Source organism: Mirounga angustirostris, unplaced genomic scaffold (assembly GCF_029215605.1).
Source record: "Mirounga angustirostris isolate CCGP_5_RB_7025 unplaced genomic scaffold, mMirAng1.0.hap1 SCAF_14, whole genome shotgun sequence".
In the NCBI taxonomy this organism is placed as follows: domain Eukaryota; kingdom Metazoa; phylum Chordata; class Mammalia; order Carnivora; family Phocidae; genus Mirounga; species Mirounga angustirostris.
Window position 1 is genome coordinate 60,109,723 of NW_026991722.1, and position 22,923 is coordinate 60,132,645.

The 22,923-nt window shown below is 39.0% G+C and overlaps 1 protein-coding gene across 2 annotated transcripts in view; it reads right to left on the bottom strand.

The window, feature by feature from the left end:
- Window positions 1-22,923, bottom strand: part of RNMT (RNA guanine-7 methyltransferase) — a 111,190-nt gene that overhangs the window by 58,227 nt on the left and 30,040 nt on the right. Inside the window, exons 9-11 of one of the 2 annotated variants that reach the window (XM_045887046.3) lie at window positions 22,273-22,374; window positions 20,904-20,937; window positions 12,834-17,708 (exon numbers count right to left, since the gene is read on the bottom strand). In XM_045887046.3, the coding sequence (XP_045743002.1) occupies window positions 17,671-17,708; window positions 20,904-20,937; window positions 22,273-22,374 (174 nt within the window). In that variant the 3' untranslated portion in view covers window positions 12,834-17,670. Of the gene's footprint in view, window positions 1-12,833; window positions 17,709-20,903; window positions 20,938-22,272; window positions 22,375-22,923 lie in introns of those variants that run through there. The other variant, XM_064577935.1, reaches the window with a different exon arrangement.

The window sequence follows — 22,923 nt, forward strand, 5'->3', positions numbered from 1 at the left end:
AAATTAGGCAATTTGGAAGAAATGGATGCATTCCTGGAAACTTAAACTACCAAAACTGAAATAGGAAGAAATAGATCTGAACAGATCCATAACCTGCAAGGAAATTGAAGCAGTAATCAAAAAACCTCCCAAAAAACAAAAGTCCAGGGCCAGATGACTCCCCAGGGGAATTCTACCAAACATTTAAAGAATAAATAATACCTATTCTACTGAAGCTGTTTCAAAAAAAATAGAAATGGAAGTAAGACTTCCAAACTTGTTCTATAAGGCCAGCATTACCCTGATCCCAAAACCAAAGACTGCATCAAAAAGGAGAATTACAGACCAATATCTCTGATGAACATGGATGTCAAAATACTCACCAAGATACTAGCCAATAGGATCCAACAGTAAATTAAAGGGATTTTTCACCATGACCATGTTAGATTTATTCCTGGGATGCAAGGGTGGTTCAAGTTTCGCAAATCAATCAGCATGATACATCACTTAATAAAAGAAAGGACAAGAATCATATGATACTCTCAATTGATGTAGAAAAAGCATTTGACAAAACACAATATCCTTTCTTGATTAAAACTCTCCACAGGGACGCCAGAGTAGCTCAGTAGGTTAAGCGTCTGCCTTCAGCTCAGGTCATGATCCCAGGGTCCTAGGATCAAGTCCCACATTGGGCTCCTTGCTCAGCGGGGAGTCTGCTTCTCCCTCTGCCTCTGCTTGCTACTCCCCCTGCTTGTGCTCTCTCACACACACTCTCTCTCCCTCTTTCAAATAAATAAAATCTTAAAAAAAAAAAAGCCCAACTCTCCACAGTGTAGTTATAGAGGTATAGGTATGTAGGTATATACCTCAATATCATAAAAGCCATCTACAAAAAGCCCACAGTGAATATCATTCTCAATGGGGAAAAACGGAGAGCATTTCCCCTAAGGTCCAGAACATGACAGGGATGCTCTCTCTCACCACTGTTGTTCAACATAGTACTATAAGCCCTAGCCTCAGCAATGAGACAACAAAAAGAAATAAAAGGCATCTGATTAGGCAAAGAAGTCTTTGCAGATGACATGAGACTTTATATGGAAAACCCAAGAGTCCACCCCAAAATTGCTAGAATCATACAGCAATTCAGCAACGTGGCAGGATATAAAATCAATGCACAGAAATCAGTTGCATTTCTATACACTGTAACAATGAGACTGAAGATAAATTAAGAAATCAATCCTATTTACAATTGCACCAAAAATCACAAGATACCTAGGAATAAACCTAACCAAAGAGGTAAAAGATCTGTACTTGAAAAACTACAGAACACTTATGAAAGAAATTGAGGAAGACACAAAGAGATGGAAAAGCATTCCATGTTCATGGATTGGAAGAATAAACATTGTTAAAATGTCTATGTTACTCAGAGCAATCTACACATTCAATTCCATCCCTATCAAAGTACCATTGACATTTTTCACAGAGCTAGAACAAACAATCCTAAAATTTGTATGAAACCCACAAAAGACCCTGAATAGCCAGAGGAATGTTGAAAAAGAAAACCAAAGCTGGGGCCATCACAATGCCTGATTTCAAGCTATATTACAAAGCTGTGATCCTCAAGACAGCATGGTACTGTCACAAAAACAGACACATAGATCAATGGAACAGAATAGACAGTCCAGAAGTGGACCATCAACTCTATGGTCAACCACTCTTCAACAAAGCAGGACGCATACCCAAAGGAAAAAAAGATAGTCTCTTCAATAAGTGATGCTGGGAAAATTGGACAGCCACATGCAGAAGAATGAAACTGGACCATTCTCTTACACCATACACAAAGATAAACTCAAAATGGTTGAAAGGTCTCAATGTGACACAGGAATCCATCCAAATCCTAGAGGAGAATAGGTAGTAACCTCTTTGACATCGGCCACAGCAACTTTTTTCAAGACAGGTCTCTAAAGGCAAAGAAACAAAAGCAAAAATGAACTAAAAACCAAAAACATCAAGCTAAAAAGCCTCTGCACGGCAAAGGAAACAGTCAACAAAACTAAAAGGCAACCTACGGAATGGGAGAAGATATTTGCAAATGACATATCAGATAAAGGGCTAGTATCCAAAATCTATAAAGAACTTCTCAAACTCAACACACAAAAAACAAAGAATCCAGGTAAGAAATGGGCAGAAGACATGAACAGACACTTCTCCAAAGAAGACATACAAATGGCCAGCAGATACATGAAAAACTGCTCAACATCACTTGGCATCAGGAAAATACAAATCAAAACCACAATGAGATACCATCTCACATCTGTTGGGACAGCTAAAATTAACAAGAAACAACATGTTGGCAAGGATGCAGAGAAAGGGGAACCCTCTTCCACTGCTGGTGGGAATATAAACTGGTGCAGCAAGTCTGGAAAACAGTATAGAGGTTCCTGAAAAAGCTAAAAAAAGAACTACCCTATGATCCAGCAACTGAACTACTGGGTATTTACCTCAAAGATACAAATGTAATGATCCAAAGGGGCACTTGCACCCCAATGTTTATAGCAGCAATGTCCACAATAGCCAAACTGTGGGAAAGAGCCAAGATGTCCTTTGACAGATGAATTGGATAAAGAAGATGTGGTATATATTACTCAACCATCAGAAATGATGAATACTTTCCATCATCCACTTGGATGGAACTGGAGAGTATTATGCTAAATGAAATAAGTCAATCGGAGAAAGACAATTCTCATATGATTTCACCCATATGTGGAATATAAGAAAGTGCAGAAGATCATAAGGAGAGGGAGGGAAAACTGGATGGGAAGAAATCAGAGAGAGACAAACATGAGAGACTCTTAACTATGGGAAACAAACTGAGGGTTGCTGAAGGGGAGGTGGGTGGAGGATGGGGTAACTGTGTGATGGGTATTAAGGAGAGTACAAGATGTGATGAGCACTGGGTGTTATATGCAACTGATGAATGGTTGAACACTGCATCTGAAACTAATGACGTACTATGTGTTGGCTAATTGAATTTAAATTTAAAAAAAGAAAAAAAATTGATGCTGGAAAAATTTTTGAACCTGGGTCTTTTCATTAATATATAATTTAGTTTGTCAATTTCTGAAAAAAAACTCACTGGAATTTTATAGGGATTGCATTGAATCTATAGATCAATTTGGAGTAAGTCGTAATCTTAACAATATTGAGTGTCTCAATCCATGAACTTGGCCTCTTCACTCAGGTCTTTAATTTTCCTCAGCAATATTTTGTTTTCAGTTACAAACCTTACAGTTTTTTGTTAAATTTATTCCTATTTTATTGTGAACTGAATCTTTTAAAATCTCATTTAGCTGTTCATTGCTAGTACATAGAAATACAACTGCTTTTTGTATATTGATCTTGTATCATGTAACTGCTGAACTCAGAACTTTTTTATGTGTGTGAATACTTTAGGATTTTCTCTATATAGTTGTCTGCAAATAAAAGACAGTCACTGATTCTTTTCCAATGTAGGTGTCTTTTACTTCTTTTTCTTGCATGTACACTTGTTAGAACCTCCAGTATAATATTAAATAGAAGTGGTGAGAGTGAATATCCTTGTATTATTCCTGATTTTTATTTATCTTCATTAAGTATGATGTTAGCTGTGGTTTTGTTTTTTTTTTAAGATTTTATTTATTTGAGACAGAGAGAATGAGAGAGACAGAGAGCACATGAGAGGGGGGAGGATCAGAGGGAGAAGCAGGCTCCCTGCCGAGCAGGGAGCCCAATGCGGGACTCGATCCAGGGACTCCAGGATCATGACCTGAGCTGAAGGCAGTCGCTTAACCAACTGAGCCACCCAGGCGCCCTAGCTGTGGGTTTTTATAGATGCCTTTCATCAGACTAAAGAGGTTTTCATCAAGCTGAAGAGTTTTATTATGAGGGATGTTGGATTTTTATAAAATACTTTGTCTATTGAAGGGATCATGTGGCTTTGTCTTTCATTCTATTAATATGGTGAATTATATTAATTGATTTTTGGATGTTAAGCCATCTTTGCATTACTGGAAGAAATCCTACTTAATCGTGTTGTATAATTCTTTTTATATGCTGCTGGATTCTGTTGGCTAATGTTTTGTTGGGGATTTTTGGATCTCTATTCATGAGATATTGGTCTGTAGTTTTCTTGTGATGCCTTTTACTTGCTGTGGTATCAGGGCCTCATAGTAGATAGGGTGTACTCCCTCCTCCTCTATTTTTTTTTAATTTAATTTTATTATGTTAGTCACCATACAGTACATCATTAGTTTTTGATGTAGTGTTCCATGATTCATTGTTTTCATATAACACCCAGTGCTCCATGCAATACGTGCCCTCCTTCATACCCATCACAGGGCTAACCCATCCCCCCACCTTGCTCCCCTCTAAAACCCTCTGTTTCTCAGCTCCATGGTCTCTCATGGTTCATCTCTCCCTCCAATTCCCCCCGCCCATTTTTCCCTTCCTTCTCCTAATGTCCTCCATGCTATTCCTTATGTTCCACAGATAAGTGAAACCATATGATAATTGACTTTCTCTGCTTGACTTATTTCACTTAACATAATCTCCTCCAGTCCCATCCATGTGGATGTAAAAGTTGGGTATTCATCCTTTCTGATGGCTGAGTAATATTCCATTGTGTATATGGACCACATCTTCTTTAGAAGAATTTGTGAATGATTGGTATTGTTTCTTAAATATTTTTCATAAAAATCACAAGTGAACACTTCTAGGCTTATATTTTTCTTTGTGGGTAGATTTTTAAGTACTTAATTTTTTTACTATTCAGATTCCCTATATTTAAAGTCAGTTTCAGTATTTTTATCTTAGTAGGAATTAATTGGTCCTAATGTTCATATTACTCCCTTATAGTCCCCTTAAATGATTTTCTCTATGGTTTCTGCTATTTCATTGATTTTCACTCTTATTTCTTTCCTTCTTGCTTTGGGTTTAGTTTGCTTCTTCTTCCCATCTCTATGCCCCTCCAGTTACTTAAGTGGAATCTTAGGTTACTGACTTGAGATCCTTTTTTTTTCCTTCCCCAATATAGTTTTTTTTTTTTGTAGTTTTTAATTTTATTATGTTATGTTAGTCACCATACAATACATCACTAGTTTTTGATGTAGTGATCCACGATCCATTGTTTTCGTATAACACCCAGTGCTCCATGCAGTACATGCCCTCCTTAATACCCATCACCAGGCTAACCAATACCCCCTCCCCCCTCCCCTCTAAAACCCTGTTTCTCAGGTCCATAGTCTCTCATGGTTCATCTCTCCCTCCAATTCCCCCCGCCCATTTTTCCCTTCCTTCTCCTAATGTGCTCCATGTTATTCCTTATGTTCCACAAATAAGTGAAACCATATGATAATTGACTTTCTCTGCTTGACTTATTTCACTTAGCATAATCTCCTCCAGTCCCATCCATGTTGATGTAAAAGTTGGGTATTCATCTTTTCTGATGGCTGAGTAATATTCCATTGAATATATGGACCACATTTTCTTTATCCATTCATCTGTTGAAGGGCATCTCAGCTCTTTCCACAGTTTGTCTATTGCGGACATTGCTGCTATGAACATTGGGGTACATATGGCCCTTCTTTTCACTACATCTGTGTCCTTGGGGTAAATACCCAGGAGTGCAATTGCTGGGTCATAGGGTAGCTCTATTTTTAAATTTTTGAGGAAACTCCACACTGTTTTCCAAAGTGGCTGTACCAACTTGCATTCCCACCAACAGTGTAAGAGGGTTCCCCTTTCTCCACAACCTCTCCAACATTTGTTGTTTCTTTCCCTGTCCATTTTGGCCATTCTAACTGGTGTAAGGTGGTATCTCAATGTGGTTTTGATTTGAATTTCCCTGATGGCTAATGATGATGAACATTTTTTCATATGTCTGTTAGCCATTTGTATGCCTTCTTCAGAGAAGTGTCTGTTCATCTCTTCTGCCCACTTTTTGACTTGATTATTTATTTTTTGGGTGTTGAGTTTGAGAAGTTCTTTATAGATCTTGGATACCAGCCCTTTATCTGTAGTGTCATTTGCAAATATCTTCTCCCACTCTGTGGGTTGCCTCTTTGTTTTGTTGACTCTTTCCTTTGCTGTGCAGAAGATTTTTATCTTGATGAAGTCCCAAAAGTTCATTTTTGCTTTTGTTTCACTAGCTTTTGGAGATGTATCTTGAAGGAAGTTGCTGTGGGCGATGTCAAAGAGGTTACTGCGTATGTTCTTCTCTAGGATTAGGATGGATTCCTGTCTCACATTGAGGTCTTTCATCCACTTTGAGTTTATCTTTGTGAATGGTGTTAGAGAATGGTCGAGTTTCATTCTTCTGCATGTGGCTGTCCAATTTTCCCAGCACCATTTATTAAAGAGACTGTCTTTTTTCCATTGCATGTTTTTTCCTGCTTTGTCAAAGATTATTTGACCATAGAGTTGAGGGTCCATATCTGGGTTCTCTATTCTGTTCCATTGGTCTGTATGTCTGTTTTTGTGCCAGTACCATGCTGTCTTGGTGATCACTGATTTGTAGCATAGCTTGAAATCGGGCAACGTGATGCCCCCAGCTTTGTTTTTCTTTTTCAACATCTCCTTGGCGATTCGGGGTCTTTTCTGATTCCATACAAATTTTAGGATTGTTTGTTCCAGCACTTTGAAAAATGTCATTGGAATTTTGATCAGGATGGCATTGAAGGTATAGATTGCTCTGGGTAGCATAGACATTTTAACAATGTTTATTCTTCCGATCCATGAGCATGGAACATTTTTCCATCTTTTTGTGTCTTCTTCAATTTCTTTCATGAGTGTTTTGTAGTTCCTAGAATATAGATCCTTTACCTCTTTGGTTAGGTTTATTCTGAGGTATCTTATGGTTTTTGGTGCTATTGTAAATGTAATCGATTCTCTAATTTCTCTTTCTACAGTTGCGTTGTTAGTGTATAAGAAAGCAACTGATGGGGTGCCTGGGTGGCTCAGTCATTAAGTGTCTGCCTTCGGCTCAGGTCATGATCCTGGGGTCTTGGGATCGAGCCCCACATCGGGCTCTCTGCTCGGCCGGGAGCCTGCTTCTCCCTCTCCCACTCCCCTTGCTTGTGTTCCCTCTCTTGCTGTGTCTCTCTCTGTCAAATAAATAAAAAAATCTTTAAAAAAAAAAAAAGAAAGCAACTGATTTCTGTGCATTGATTTTGTATCCTGGCACATTACTGAATTGCTGGATGAGTTCTAGTAATTTGGGGGTGGAGTCTTTGGGTTTTCCACTAAAGTATCATGTCGTCTGCGAAAAGAGAGAGTTTGACTTCTTCTTTGCCAATTTGAATACCTTTTATTTCTTTTTGTTGTCTGATTGCTGTTGCTAGGACTTCTAGTACTATGTTGAACAACAGTGGTGAGAGTGGGCACCCTTGATGTGTTCCTGATCTTAAGGGAAAAGCTCTCAGCTTTTCCCCATTGAGGATGATATTCGCTGTGGGTTTTTCATAGATGGATTTTATGAGCTTGAGGAATGTTCCCTCTATCCCTATACTCTGAAGAGTTTTAATCAGGAAAGGATGTTGTATTTTGTCAAATGCTTTTTCTGCATCAATTGAGAGGACCATATGGTTCTTCTCCCTCCTCTTATTAATGTGTTCTATCACATTGATTGATTTGCGAATGTTGAACCATCCTTGCATCCCGGAGATAAATCCCACTTGGTCGTGGTGGATGATCCTTTTAATGTATTGTTGGATCCTATTAGCTAGGATTTCGTTGAGGATTTTGGAATCCATATTCATCAGGGATATCGGTCTGAAATTCTCCTTTTTGATGGGGTCTTTGCCGAGTTTGGGGATTAAGGGAATGCTGGCCTCATAGAATGAGTTTGGAAGTTTTCCTTCTGTTTCTATTTTTTGAAACAGCTTCAGTAGAATAGGTATTATTTCTTCTTTGATGTTTGGTAGAATTCCCCAGGGAATCCATCAGGCCCTGGACTCTTGTTTTTGGGAGATTTTTGATCACTGCTTCAATCTTGTTACTGGTTATTGGCCTATTCAAGTTGTCAATTTCTTCCTGTTTCAGTCTTGGCAGTTTATAGGTTTCCAGGAAGGCCTCCATTTCATCCAGATTGCTCAGTTTATTGGCATATAGTTGTTGATAATAATTTCTAATAATTCTTTCTATTTCCTTGGTGTTGGTCGTGATCTCTCCCCTTTCATTCATAATTTTCTTAATTTGGGTCCTTTCTCTTTTCTTTTGGATAAGTCTGGCAAGTGGTTTATTGATCTTATTAATTCTTTCAAAGAACCAACTTCTAGTTTCGTTGATCTGATCTACTGTGTTTCTGGTTTCTAATTCATTGATTTCTGCTCTAATTTTAATTATTTCTCTTCTAAAGTGTGGCTTAGGTGTCATTTGTTGCTTTTTCTCTAGTTCTTTAAGGTGTAGAGTTAGTTGGTGAATTCGGGATTTTTCTATTTTTTTGAGTGAGGCTTGGATGGCTATGTATTTCCCCCTTAGGACCACCTTTGCAGTATCCCACAGGTTTTGGACCGATGTGTTTTCGTTCTCATTGATTTCCATGAATTAAGTTCTTCTTTGATTTCTTGGTTGACCCAAACATTCTTGAGCAGAGTGGTCTTTAGCTTCCAAGTGTTTGAATTTCTGCCAAATTTTTTTGTGTGATGGAGTTCCAATTTTAGAGCATTGTGGTCTGAGAATATGCAGGGAATAATCTCAATGTTTTGGTATCGGTTGAGACCTGATTTGTGACCCAGTATATGGCCTATTCTGGAGAAAGTTCCATGTGCGCTCAAGAAGAATGAGTATTCTGTTGTTTTAGGGTGGAATGTTCCGTAAATATCTATGAGGTCCATCTGGTCCAATCTATCATTCAAAGCTCTTGTTTTCTTGTTGATTTTCTGCTTAGATGATGTGTCCATTGCTGAGAGTGGAGTATTGAGGTCTCCTACAATTAACATATTGTTATCAATATGACTCTTTATTTTGGTTAACAGTTGGCTTATGTAGATGGCTGCTCCCATGTTGGGGGCATAGATATTTACAATATGTTATGTTACAATAGAATGATATAGTGTCCTTCTGTGTCTCTAATTACAGACTTTAGTTTAAAATCTAATTTCTCTGATATAAGAATTGCTACCCCAGCTTTCTTTTGAGGTCCGCTGGCGTGGAAGATAGATCTCCATCCCTCCACTTTCAGTCTGGACGTATCTTTAGGTTCAAAATGAGTCTCTTGTAGACAGCATATGGATGGGTCCTGTCTTTTTATCCAATCTGCAACCCTGTGCCGTTTTATGGGAGCGTTTAGGCCATTCACATTGAGAGTGATTATTGAAAGATATGAATTAATTGTCATCATGTTGCCTGTGAAGACGTTGTTTTTATAGATTGTCCCTGTAAATTTCTGTTGTAGATCACTCTTGGGGTCTTTCTCCTTTTATAGAACCCCCCTTAATATTTCTTGCAGGGCCAGCTTAGTGGTCACATATTCTTTCAACTTCTACTGGTCGTGGAAGCTCTGCATCTCTCCATCCATTCTAAATGACAGCCTTGCCGGATAAAGTATTCTTGGCTGCATATTCTTCTCATTTAGTACCCTGAATATGTCTTGCCAGGCCTTTCTGGCTTGCCAGGTCTCTGTGGATATGTCTGATGTTATTCTGATGTTCCTCCCTCTGTACGTAAGGAATCTCTTCCCCCTAACTGCCCTTAAGATGGTTTCCTTGGTTCTAAGATTTGCAAGTTTTACTATTACATGCCAGAGCGTTGGCCTGTTTTCCTTGATCTTAGGAGGAGTCCTCTCTGCCTCTAGGACTCGAATGTTTTTTTCATTCCCCAGATTAGGGAAGTTCTCAGCTACGATTTGCTCAAATACGTCTTCTAGCCCTCTCTCTCTCTCCACTCCCTCCGGGAATGCCTCATGGTGTCACTTATTTCTCTGATTCTATTTTCATGGATTCTGAGTTGTTTTTCCCTGGCCTCCTCTTTTCCCTTTTTATTTATTATACTGTCTTCCAGATCACTTATTCTCTCTTCTGTTTCAGTTACCCTACCTTTTAGATTATCTAGATTGGATTGGATCTCATTGATAGCATTTTTAAGTTCTGCCAATTCACCATTTATTTCTGCCCTTAGAGGCTCTATGTTGCCATTAATTGATTTCTCCATTCTAGCCATTGTCTTCACAATTGCTAGCCTGAATTCCATCTCCGACATCTTGGTTATATCTGCATCCATTTGGAAATCTGCAGCATAAGTCATAATCTCTGAGTCTTTTCTGTTTTGGGGGCTCCTCCTCCTAGTCATTCTGTTGATGGGTGTTCGAGGGAATGTATAGAGTCCAAATTATTGACCAGAACCCAAGCAAGGTGCACCTGTTTTCTTGGGACCTTAGGGTTGCTGGCCTCTTGTTTTCCCAGCCTGTCTTCTGCAGCAGGGGCCTGCTGCGCTGTTATTCAGGCAACCCTGTTCGGGCAGAGTTGCCCTGCGCCCCTGTGGTGGGGGATGGGCTCAGTGGGAATCAGTCTTTGGGGCTTTTGTTCTCTGGCACCTTTCCCTGGCGGCTTTCCGCGTCTCTTCCACGAGTCAGAGCAGAAGAGACCATTTCCAACCCTCTGCCTCAGAGCAGAGAGACCCCAGTCTGTTCTTCAGTGAGCTCTCCAGGCCACACTGTCTCCATTTCTGTCAGTGTTGCTATAAACTGAAGCGTCCTGGGTTGTGCGCACCTCAGCAGTGCTCCCAGTCCTGCCTCCAGGTTGGGGCACGTCTCTGCCCTTTGTGCTTCTCAAACTGCCAGCCACTCCCAGTTCACGCACGCATGACTCCGCCACTTGGGGTTTCCACTCCTGGCGGTTGCAGTTCACGGGCCCGACCCCGGCACACCGGTTTCTGACTCGAAGGCTGCAGTTCGCGTGCTCTCGACCGTCGCTCTGGTTTCTGTCAGGGGGGCCTGCAGTTTGCATGCTCGCGACCCCTCCAGTCTGGTTTTCCACCCCGGGGGCTGCCCTAAAGTCCTTTCCCGACGCTACCGGTCTGCAAGTCTGTGCCCCGTCCGCAGCGCGCTAGGCTGTCACTCACAGGCGGTGTAGGATCCCCACTTCCAGGCAACCTCCCTCCTCCGTTTATCCTCCGATATCTGCCCGCAGAATCACGGCTCTCCGCTTCATATCTCAAAACCAACTGCCTGCGATATTCTGTTTGTAGAGATCCAGATCTTCTTACATCTCAGGCTGGTTTCGTGGGTGCTCAGAGTGGTCTGGTAGATATCCAGCTCAATTCCGGGCACCAGTTGAAATAGGGTCCCCTACTCCTCTACCATCTTCCCTCCCCCCCAATATAGGTTTTTATAGCTATACATTTCCCTCTAAGTACTGCTTTAGCTTCATCCCATACATCCTGATGTGTTTTCATTCAGCTCAAAATATTTTCTGATTTTCCTTGTCATTTCTTTCTTGAGCTGGGCTATTTAGAATGTTTTTTGGTTTAGTTTCCAAATATTTGGGGATTTCCCAAATTTGCTTCTGCTGTTGATTTCTAATGTAATTCTACTGTGGTCAGAAAAAAATGTTTTGTATGATTTTAATCCTTTTAATTTTATTGACATTTGTTCTATGGTCTACTCTGGAGAATATTTTATTTATGCCTAAAAAAATGTATATTTTGCTGTTGTGTGAAGTGTTTTATAGATAACATTTAGGTTAAGTTGGTTAATAGGGCTGTTCAAATCTTTTCTATCTTTATCAGGCTTCTCTTTTAAAAACATAAAATAACCACATTGATATAATCCTCTTGTGGCTTTCCACTGCCTTTAGAATATCCAGGTTTCTTCCCACTCCTGCCTATCTCTATGCATTCATCATTTATCATTCTTCACTTTGTTCAACCTAATTAACAAGCTAAAACTACCTTTGTCTCCTGTTACTGATATCAAGATCCATTACAAAGATAATTAAGATAATGTGGTATTGATGCATGGATAAGTAAGGTGACCCGTGGAACAGAACAGAATTCAGAAACAAATGCAAACATGTATAATCACCTTAAATGTGACAAAGGTGAAAAACTGTGGTTTAGGGGGAAAAGATGTTTTTTCTCAGTAAATGATGCTGGGAGAGCTGGAAATCCATAAAGGGAAAACTTCTACTTTAAACCCTACCTCACACTATTAACAAAAACAAAACAAAAAATCAGTATGATTTCAGATTTAAAAGTGAACAGTGAAACATAAAAGATTTTAAAAGAAAACGTAGAACATCTTCATGATCTTGGAATAGACAAATATTTGTTAAGCAAAATATGCCAACTATGAAAGAGAATATTGTATACTATATTAAAATAGCTTTTCATATATATATATATGAAATATATATATATTTCTCAATACACTCAACATTCTCTCAATACACTCAACAAATGACATGCATCCAGAAAAGATATATTTTTGAAAACCACAAGTCAATACAAAAGATAGTCCGTCCAATAGAAAAGTGGGTAAAAACCTAAACAGACATTAACAAGAGGATAGTCAAAAGGCAATAATCATATGTAAAGTGCTCGATCTCATTAATAATCAGTAAAACGAAAACTAAAGCCACAATGAGATACCACTACATACCTGCCAAAATGAAATGAAAAAGACAAGACACTACTGAGTGTAGGGCAACTGGAACTTTGGAAAACTGGCAGTATCCAGTAAAGTGGAACATATGTACATACTGTGACCCTGCAATTCCACTGCTAGGCAGAAATGAGTACCTAGGTGCACCAAAATTCATGTAGTAGAATATTTGAGGCAGTACTATTAATAGTTCCAAAACTGGGAATGAACCAAACATCCATGTGATAAATATATGGTTTATTTATGTAATGGAATACTATACAGCCATGAGAAGGAACCACGTACAAATACATGCAACAAAAATCTTACAAACATAATGTACAGCAAATAAGCCAGATACAAGAGAATACATACGATTTGATTCCATTTATATTATGTCCAAAAACAGACAAAACTAATCTATGTTCTTAGAAGTCAGACAGTGGTTACCCTTGGGGAGGTAGTAAGTGAAAGAGAACATGAGGGGGGCTCCTGCAGGGGGTGGTAATAGTTTGTTGATTGAAGTGATGACTGTATTTGTGTTCCATTTGTTAAAAACCAACCTGTGTGTGTTATACTTCAATTAAAAGTTAAAACAAAATGATTTGCCTCTGCCTGGGTAATCAACTCAGACTGAAGAAATGATTCCTTCTCTCTTGGCCTCTCCCTTTGGCTATAGTCACACTTGTGCTCCCACCTCTTGGTATTTCCCAATGGTGAGGGTGGGGAAAGAACCATCCCCCACCCCCTAAGATGCAGACTAACACCCCCCACCCCCTAAGATGCAGACTAAACTAGATTTGCTATAGGACTGGTTGCTAAAGGAGCAGGTCTACCAAAATGTGAAGTCCAAGTCTATCTTTGCCCTTCTGCCTGTTGATACTTTTTACCCTTGGTCCCTAAGTACAGTCAGATGTCCTCTTGCTCTCTCTGCCCCAAAGCCTCTTATGCAAGATAAATGCTCCTCTCAGGGGATACTTAAGTATCAAAGGTTGTTTTGGGGTTTTTTTAAGATTTTATTTGAGAGAGAGAGAACACGCATGTACATAAGCAGGGGGGAAGGGCAGAGGGAGAAGCAGGCTCCCCTCTGAGCAGGGAGCCCAACACAGGGCTCAATCCCAGGATCCCAGGACCATGATTTGAGCTAAAGGGAGACACTTAACTGAATGAGTCACCCAGGCGCCCCAAAATAAGTATCAAAAGTTTGAATCAGAAGGTTGGAGCACCAACCAGTTAACATATCAAGTTGTGAGTAATGAATGGGTGAGAAGAGGGGTATAACATGAGATTGGATTGCAGGCCTAACTTGTGGGATATGGGTATTCAAATCTTCGCCCTGCCTTGGGCAACTTTGTACTCTCTCTGTGCTGAGCTCCATTATTAAAACAGGGATAACAGTGCTTAGCTCATATAGTTATAAGGATCAAAATGAATTAACGCATATAAAAGATTTAGGAAAATAACTGATCTAAGGAGCTTAATAAATGTTGTCAATCTGGCTGTATCCAAGGTATGCTGTCCCCAAGGAACCATGGCCCAGGATAAATCTAGGGAGCAGAGGGCTGTGGGGCTAACCCAAAAGTCTCCCAAATTGAGGAGGGTACTTTTGGGTGTCCCACACTTGCTTAGTATTGCAGTGAGGAACAGGAGCCCATGCTTCAGGATTACATGGAAGCAGAAGAGAAATTGAGAAGGTGAAGAGCTGGCTGTCCCCCAGCCTAGTCACATATATCACTAAATAAATAAGTGTAAGAGCCACTACACTGACTGCCTTCAAGGAATCAGGAATGTTGCTCCATCAGAGGGCAAGAAATGAAGAAACATCAGTTATGTAGTATTTGACATAACACCAACTAGGGAGGTGGTAACATCATATACCTATGCTTTTTATTTGACCAAAGGGCCAGTAAATACCACAGGCATTTCAGTACAATTATTATAGAGCCCTGGTCCCTGGATCTGGCCTTACTTTGAAGACCCAGAGACGTTGGCAGTAACTGGCTCACAATACATACAAAGCCTGAAGTAGACAACAAAAAGTTATCAACAGTGAAAAATAATATTCAGTAGCTAGAATATTCACACTGGCAGACCTCACAAGAAACCACATCTTCACTAGGATACTTGAAGACTTAGCAAAATAACATAGTATCAGTTAAGCTAAGACAGACTGAAGAATACATCCCCATAAGAGCTAATGTGACTGGAGATCTGGACTTCTGATAGCTGACAATGCTTTTTCTACTTCTCCACTGCTGACCAACATTGCACGCTGCCTCAAACCCCATCACTTTGCACACCTCTGATGCCCTATTAATGCTATTAACATGAATTTAGGCAGCAATCACATCTCCATTTTCAAGTTTGGGGATAGGGTCAGCTAGGAAACTCTACTGGTAATCTACCTTTCATAGTCATTATGCACATTAGTTAACAGAAGTCAAAGTCTCTAATCAATGCCTTCTCTTCCTGAAGGCAAATTTCTCTGGAAAGTCACACTGGAACCAGAGGCTCAGTGGGCACTGGAAGAACAGTCATTACCTGCAGACAGCCGTGGTGTGCAGGTTAGGACACCTCCCCTTTGGATGCCAGTTTGTCTCCCTGAACATGATGGCTACATGGTGCCTCTCCTTTAGTGTATTCTAGGCCCAAAGAATTCAACTTGAGTGTTCTTTGTTATACCACAATCCAGCCATGTCCCCAGACCAATCCTCCCAATCCGCAGGTTGTGTCCTCTCCACAAGTGGCTGGTTTGATCTTCACTTCACTTTCACCCTCAGAGGACAAACTGGAGTGCCTATAATCACTTCCACAAACTTCACATCACTGACCTGATAGTGAAGAGCCATGCCCCCTTCATAACAGTTACAAGTCTTGAATGGAAAATTCCCAAACACTGAGACTGTGGGTATGGTGGTGGGGGGGCGGGGGGGAGTGTGTATCCTCCCAGCTTTTACCTTGGTGATGGGCAGGATCCACCTTTTCCTAAAGTTCTTCCTGAGTCACTGCCCAGACACTTAGCTGCAGCAGGAAGGCATCCGGGAGTGAAGAACAGAGGTGGCTAAGAGAACAATAAAGCTCAAGCACAAGGGCAATGCCAGAACTCTGCATCCTCTGGGTGCAGCTCCATGTGCCTTCTGTACACACAACAGTTTCACTCACTGCGAGCGAAGACATTGGCTCAGTCCACTTGGGTTTCCTTTACTCCTTTCTACCCCTTCAGTGAAGGCCCCGGGGGACTCCACCTTCCTTTTCTGCTCTGTATTACCACCAATCACTCCATCCTTCAGGGGATCCTTCTCTCCCACAAATCATCCATGGAGTGGAAAGAGCAAGAGTCTAAAAATGTTTTATTAGTTGCTTAAAATTGGCTAAGACCATTAAATGAAAATGATGATAGGAAATAATAAAGAAGCCACATCCTCTATCAAACTATCAAAATACTTTCTGGAACTTCTCCCAGAATTAAAATTAACCTGGTTGTGTTTGTAACACTAAGAGCTCACCATTCCTACCGCCCAGCACCATTACCAAACCTTTGTTAGCTAACGGCAGCCACCATAGTCAGAAATACTATTATTTATTTCTCCAAATGACATGGCAAACCACCATTAAGGCAAAAAGACTTAATTTTTGTAAACTGGTAACAGTTTGGAGATTGACAAGTTGCACAAGAAACAGAAATTAGGTAACCCATGTTCTCTTGTTAAAAGGTCTATTATTCTAACACCATGAATAATCAACATATATAAACAAATTAAGAAACCTCACATTTTAAACAAATACTCTGGATAATTACAGAAAGTAATGTCTTTTAAATCCATGCATAAATAAATGATTTTTAGAAGACTATGCAATAATTGCTCTGCTTTGTTCTTTGTAAGTTTTTCACTATACCTAAACACTGGCAAGTGTTTTAAACAGTAATGTAAAGTAAGGACAACAGTTCACCTAGGTGTCAGTTTTGGAAGAGGAGTCAAGCAAGAAGCCAGGGCTGAAAAACGGTTAACAGTTCTGAAATGGCAAATACAAATTCTGAGTGGTGATGAGATGCGGCATCCTACTGCACAAAGTATGATGTTGTAATAGAAGAGCAGGAACTGCTTCTCTCGGGGCTGAAGGGGAGTAAAGGATCTACCCAGCACACAGTGCCAGTAAGCTCTATCTAATGTCAGGGAGAATTCATCTGAAGTCTGCTTTTCAGCTTCTTTTAGTCTCATCCTCCTGTTGCAGTTCCATACATGTATCTGAGGAAAATGTGCAACAGGTTCGCATGGGACAGGTTTTCATTAAATCGTGGAAAAACAACTATGGCATTTTTGTTCAATGAAGAAAGGAAAATCTGTCTAATTACATTCTTGATAACCAGAAACATTAATTGCTATGGAAGGAAATTCTTAAGATAAAGCCCCTAAAATCCAAAACAATTTTATGCTGGCATATAAAACATTCTAACCAGTTCCAGAATTAGATCATATTAGCATATAAAGTAGTTAGTATTTATAATGAAATGTAATAACTGGCTAAAATTCTAGGTAAATAACTTTCATGGCCATCTAAAATTTTGTTTTAAACTTACAACTTTAGTGATATATATTGAACACATTCAATTGTACAGAACACAATCCATTTAATCTTGAAAAATACTATATGACAAAACTACAGAAATGAGCACAAACCCCCACAAACCAGTATGCTCCCTCATCAATTCTACAACTGCAATGAATTTAATACTATAAACAAACACTGAACAAATCAGAGCACTGTGGAAGAGTTCAGCAGCTCTAACAAGTTATACTATAATTTTTATGCACTAAGAGAGTAGTGCAGCAAATGGAATTCTTAGAACATTACTTAAAAATAGATTTTTAAAGACAAAGGTCCCAACTCATTCTTATATACACACACAAAAGTTCATCTGTCACAGACAGCAAATGTTGAATTTATACACTGGAGCTTCCGGCAGCATCCTGCACATTTAGAATAATTAAAACAAACAAACAGAAAGTTGTCAAATCTAGGATGGATCATTCAAATCTGTACAGGACAGGACACAGCTGTCCTGGTGCGTATATGGCTCACTGCTGCTTCTCAAATGCAAAAACCAAGTAAATGCCTAAAAAGAAAATAATAAAAATTAGAGTTTGGTTTCTCATATCCATAGGCTAAACAGAACAATTTCAGTCCTGTTTGGAATTTGGTGAAAATTCTCAAGCTTCTGAAGGGAAAAATCCCATTATCTCTAAGAGTTCTCAATTATTTTGAGTCATACTTAAGCAGATATGGGGTCATAGCTGTTTACCTGAAAACAAATATCCACTTATTATAATACTCAGTCACATTACAGCTCTTGAGAAAACCAACTTAACAGCTCTAAAAATCTCTAAAAACAGTTTGAGATAAGAAAAATTAAAAGTATAAAGGCAAAGAAAATTAAAACTAAAAAATCTTATAACTTAATTCTTTTTATCTGGAGCAAGACAGGTAGAATAACTGCACTACCATGATTACTTCTGGCATTGGTTATCTAGATTTTCTATTTGGGGGGGAAAAAAACTAGTAAGAATTATAAGGAACATATATAATGTGCAAGTTAAAATTCATCCAATTATCCAACTGTTGTAAGGACTGATAAGGAAAGTGAGCCAAAAGCTACATGATAATTGTTGCTTAGAGATATTTATCTGGCCCCAACAGTGATATTCCATTCCTAAGAATACTCTCCCTTAAATATGATTTCCTGCTTTGGCATGTGTTCACGCAAAGACATCTAAGTGCATCTATGGTTCCTCATTCTGGATCACACTGAAGTTCAAACCTATTACATCTTCTAATAAGACACTAATAGATTTTACGGTAAGCAAACCCCTGAAAAAATGACAAATCCTCAAAACATCACAAGGATGTTCAGTGTGTATGCTAGAACATTCAGTCAGCGAGTCAAGATAGTAGGCCATGTACCTCTGTGTCCTCCCTTCTTGAGTTAACTTTTGAACGGGGTACAGATGAATGACTGCAGACCCTGTAAAAACCTCCCAATCCTCTAGCTTTTTCCTCAACCTGTCCAGGAGTATCACACCAGTCCTTCCAAAATGTTACTTTGGTAATGCTATTGTCTGTTCCTTATCTACCAGTTCCCAATTTCTTTTAGGAGAAATGAAACATTGCTGGCAGTAGAGTAGGTAGATGAACAGAGAACAGTCAGGGTGATATCAACATGGTAGATTCTTCTACAAGACAAGAAAGCAAAGCAGTCCAAGACATTCACAAGTATGTTACAAGACTTAGGAACAGCCAGCATTATTTAGCTTGGCCCACACTCCAAGCGATCCTTCCGCAGTCTAACCTTGGCAAACCCAACCCAAACACATTGGTACCTACTGCAAACAACCCAGCAGTCCTCACCTGCCCTAAATCTAGGGTCATTTAAAACCACTAAGATGCAATGTTTGAATTCAGATCAGCAATAAATAACTTTCTTTCCTTTCTAACTCAAACATTCTGAACGTCTCACTTGTGTAAAATGCCTTCCATGCAGGCATATCAACTGGGATTTAAAGAAATAAATCTTGAACCACTTCTAAAAGCAAATCGGCAACAATTCTCTACTTTCCTTTCACATTTAAAGAATCTTCTAGACGAACAGCAGGTTCTGGTAATAGGAGCTTAATGATTAGACCAGTAGGAGTTTGAAGTATTGCTTCTTGAACTTACTAGACTGTGTGTGACACCAGGCAAGATACTCTCCAGTCCACAGAGTGCTCCAGTTTAGAATAGTATAATTCATCAAAGAACACACTGATCCAGACATGCTAGATCCTGGCTGCAATGTGACCACTGTTCCTTTCCTACTGCTTTTCACATCACTAACCCATCTCCCTCCATGGTCTGGGGGGCATCTAATTCATCATCTGCATGCTATCACTAAGTCCACACTAAGGTACAGAAATACAGTTCTAAACTACAGCTAGTACCACCATCACTACCTGTGGCCAAAGCTGTTTTCCTTACATCATACTTTGGGACTGGCAGGCTATCTAATCTAACTGTCCCATCTCCAGTCTAGGAAAAGTAATGAAATGTACAGGTTTAGGCACACATTTCCCAGTCTGTTGGTCCTCTAATCCCATCTCCACTAAGGGTAGCAATATTCTGAGACAAATGGGCTCAACATATTGGCTCTATTTGTGTTCTTTCCTTTTCCTCTCTCCAATTCGGCAAGTCCTAAGAACAATCCTTTCACACACGAGGCCACGGTTACTAGTATGAATCACCTGGGTTAGCTCTGTGACCTCAGACAAGTTACTGAAGTGCTTTCTTAGCACTGAGGATTAAATGAGTTAGAACATATTAAAAGTCTCCAGTCATGCTTGAGCACATGTTAAATACTCAATTATATCAAGTATTACTATTTTCCAGATTTTTACTACTTTTCCTTAGGCTCTCCTTCATCTTTTTTCCCCATTATAGAAACTTCAGCACTTAAAACAGTTTGCCTAGTACCGCACTTATTTGTGTCTGTTTCTTCCATTAGACAGTATACATCTGGAAAGTAGAGATTACAACTGTTTACTTTTTTTATCCCCCAAAGCCTTTCACAGAACTTTACATAAATCAATACTCAACTTATCAAATGGATCGTCCCTGATTACCACTTACGCCTTCAACATAATCAACAAATACTTAAATGAACAGGGGGAACTACCTTTTATGTCCTCAGGGCAGCCATATAAGGGTATTATCGTCATCTTAACACTGAGGGTCTGGGCTTTCACTTCCTCAACATCCGCGGACTTCACATATTTGCCAGGCCTCTGACTTCTCTTCCAAAGACAGGCACCTCACTTCAGAATGTCTCTGTACCAGGCCCTTCCCAACCACACATCCCTCTAAAATATCCTGCTCATGGCTGCTTCACTAAATGGTCCAGTACTTATTAATTATGTCTTTGTTGTCAACATCAGAGCGGCTAAAAACAAAATACATGGTAGTGTTCTATAAGCCAAAATTTCCAACAGAAATCTGAGGTAAAGATAGCAAATACAGATGGCTACGTAGTAATGAGTAGGCAATGAAAATGTTTAAGAATGCTCATGATAGTTTATATTAAGGAACATTCTGCATATATTTTCTCTTGGCACTAAACAGCTGTGCAAGAAAGGGGGCGTTAGACATACATAGGGATTCTACGTAAACATAAACACATACACCCTAATATGTGTCAGAAAAATTCCAGAGTTTCCAAATTATAACCATCACTCTGAAACGATCTTTGAAAATGTCAGTAAATCTATACTGATGATATACTCACTTGTGGCTTCCCACTCTGACTTACTTAAGGTTCCCTGGAATTTAAAAAAAAAGAAAGAACATTTTAGATTGAATATGGAAGTACATAAATGCATATTTTTCAATACTGGACACAAGTGCCCAAACACCCCTACTTCACCATAAATATAAGTTGACCCTTGAACAACACAGGTTTGAACTGTGCAGGTATACTTATATGTGCATTTTTTTTCCAACAAACACAATACTGTAAATGTGTTTTCTCTTCCTTATGATTTTCTTAGTAACATTTCTCTAGCTTACATTTTTGTAAGAATACAGTATGAAATACATATACAAAATATGTATTAATTAACTGATCAAGTTATCAGAAGGCTTCTGGTCAACACCTGGCTATCAGTAATTAAGCTTTCGGGGAGTCAAAAGTTATAGGCTTACTTTTGACTGCATAGGGAGTCACCCCCACACTGTCCAAGGGTGAACTATACACACAATTTACTGTTAATATTATTGTGACCTAAATATGTAAAAGAAATCAATGAGATTTTAATGTCATCCTCTGAATTCTGCTCTCCTGCCTAATTCTCTAAACCACTGATTCTCAACCAAAGGGTGAATTTGTGTAGAGGGTATTTGTGCATGTCTGTAATGGGAAAAAGCATCTATCATATATTTTTAACTTGGAGAATGAAAAAATAAAAAAGCCTACCTTGAAACATCCAACAGCATTATAGGAGGGAATAAGATTTTTGTGTTTTTACAAAGGAATCACAAAATCCGTATCATTCAAAGGAAATAAATTATGTTTAAAATAGTTACCAAAATATTAAAAAACATATTGACATAGTCATATATATGCTGCTTTGCACATGCACTAACAAGATAGAATCACTAATGTAATTTTGAAGAAGTGATGAATGTAAATGATAGTCTAAGATGTCAGCAGAAATGTGTTATATAAGTATCTGTAATTTCTACTGATAACAAAGTCACAGCTATATCTAATACCATTGTGGTACTATTGCACTCAATTAAAGAAAGTGTGAACTTCCATGCAGAAGTCAGTGAAAATGGAGATGTAATTTTTCTTCATTAAGTTCATGAGCCCGTGAATTTTATCTATGGAACACGATGAGTCAGCAGTGCCTAGGTTAAGATATGATATAGGCAAAACCTCTCCATCCAAGTTTGTAACTTTCTCCCCACCCTTACTGCCTCAGATATAGCACTCCATTTTCAGTATTGAAATATTTTATTTTCTATTCTACGGCTCCAAAAAGGGGAAAAAGACTAACATGTATCTGATTTGTAAACCAATGAAATAATTTTGTAAGTTTCCATATAAGCTTTCCTTTCGTTTTCTATAAAACATGCTATACACGAAAACTTACCAAAGGTAACCTTACTTGACTGTTCTTCATGTACTCTACTGCATGTTCATAGTCATCCACCTTCTCGGAGGCAAGTTTGGAGTTCTCGTTTGCTGGATATGGCTAGGGAAGCAAATGAAATTCCTAGTTAGGAAATTAAATGAAACTTGTAATTCAGAATTAAAAACAGTAAGTCACTAAAATAAAATAATTAAGAAAATAATCCTTAAGTATTATTTCAGGAATATAAACTATACATACTTTTGAAATATGAAAAAAAAATGGGAGACGGGGATCACCTCCTAACAAAGTAGCTGTTATCGATACTCAACTTTGATAATCATAGAATATTTACAGTTGCACAAAACTGTACCATTTATTTAATCACCTCCAAGGACCACTTAGCAGTAAACACTTGCCCTGGCTCCCAGTGAAAGACTTTTTCTGTTATAACGCAAAGCTGAAGGAAGTTATTATCAAAAGAGCTTAATATTAGTTTAAACATTACGGTGATATATTAGCCATCAGAAGCATGAACAGAAATTAAAAATAATACAAATGAAAAACTCAAAATCCTGGGGGAAGGTGGTGGTGTAAGAGTAAGAGGCCCAGAGGCTCACCTCATCCCATGAATTCAACAAAGTAACTATCAAATCATCCTAAATACCCCAG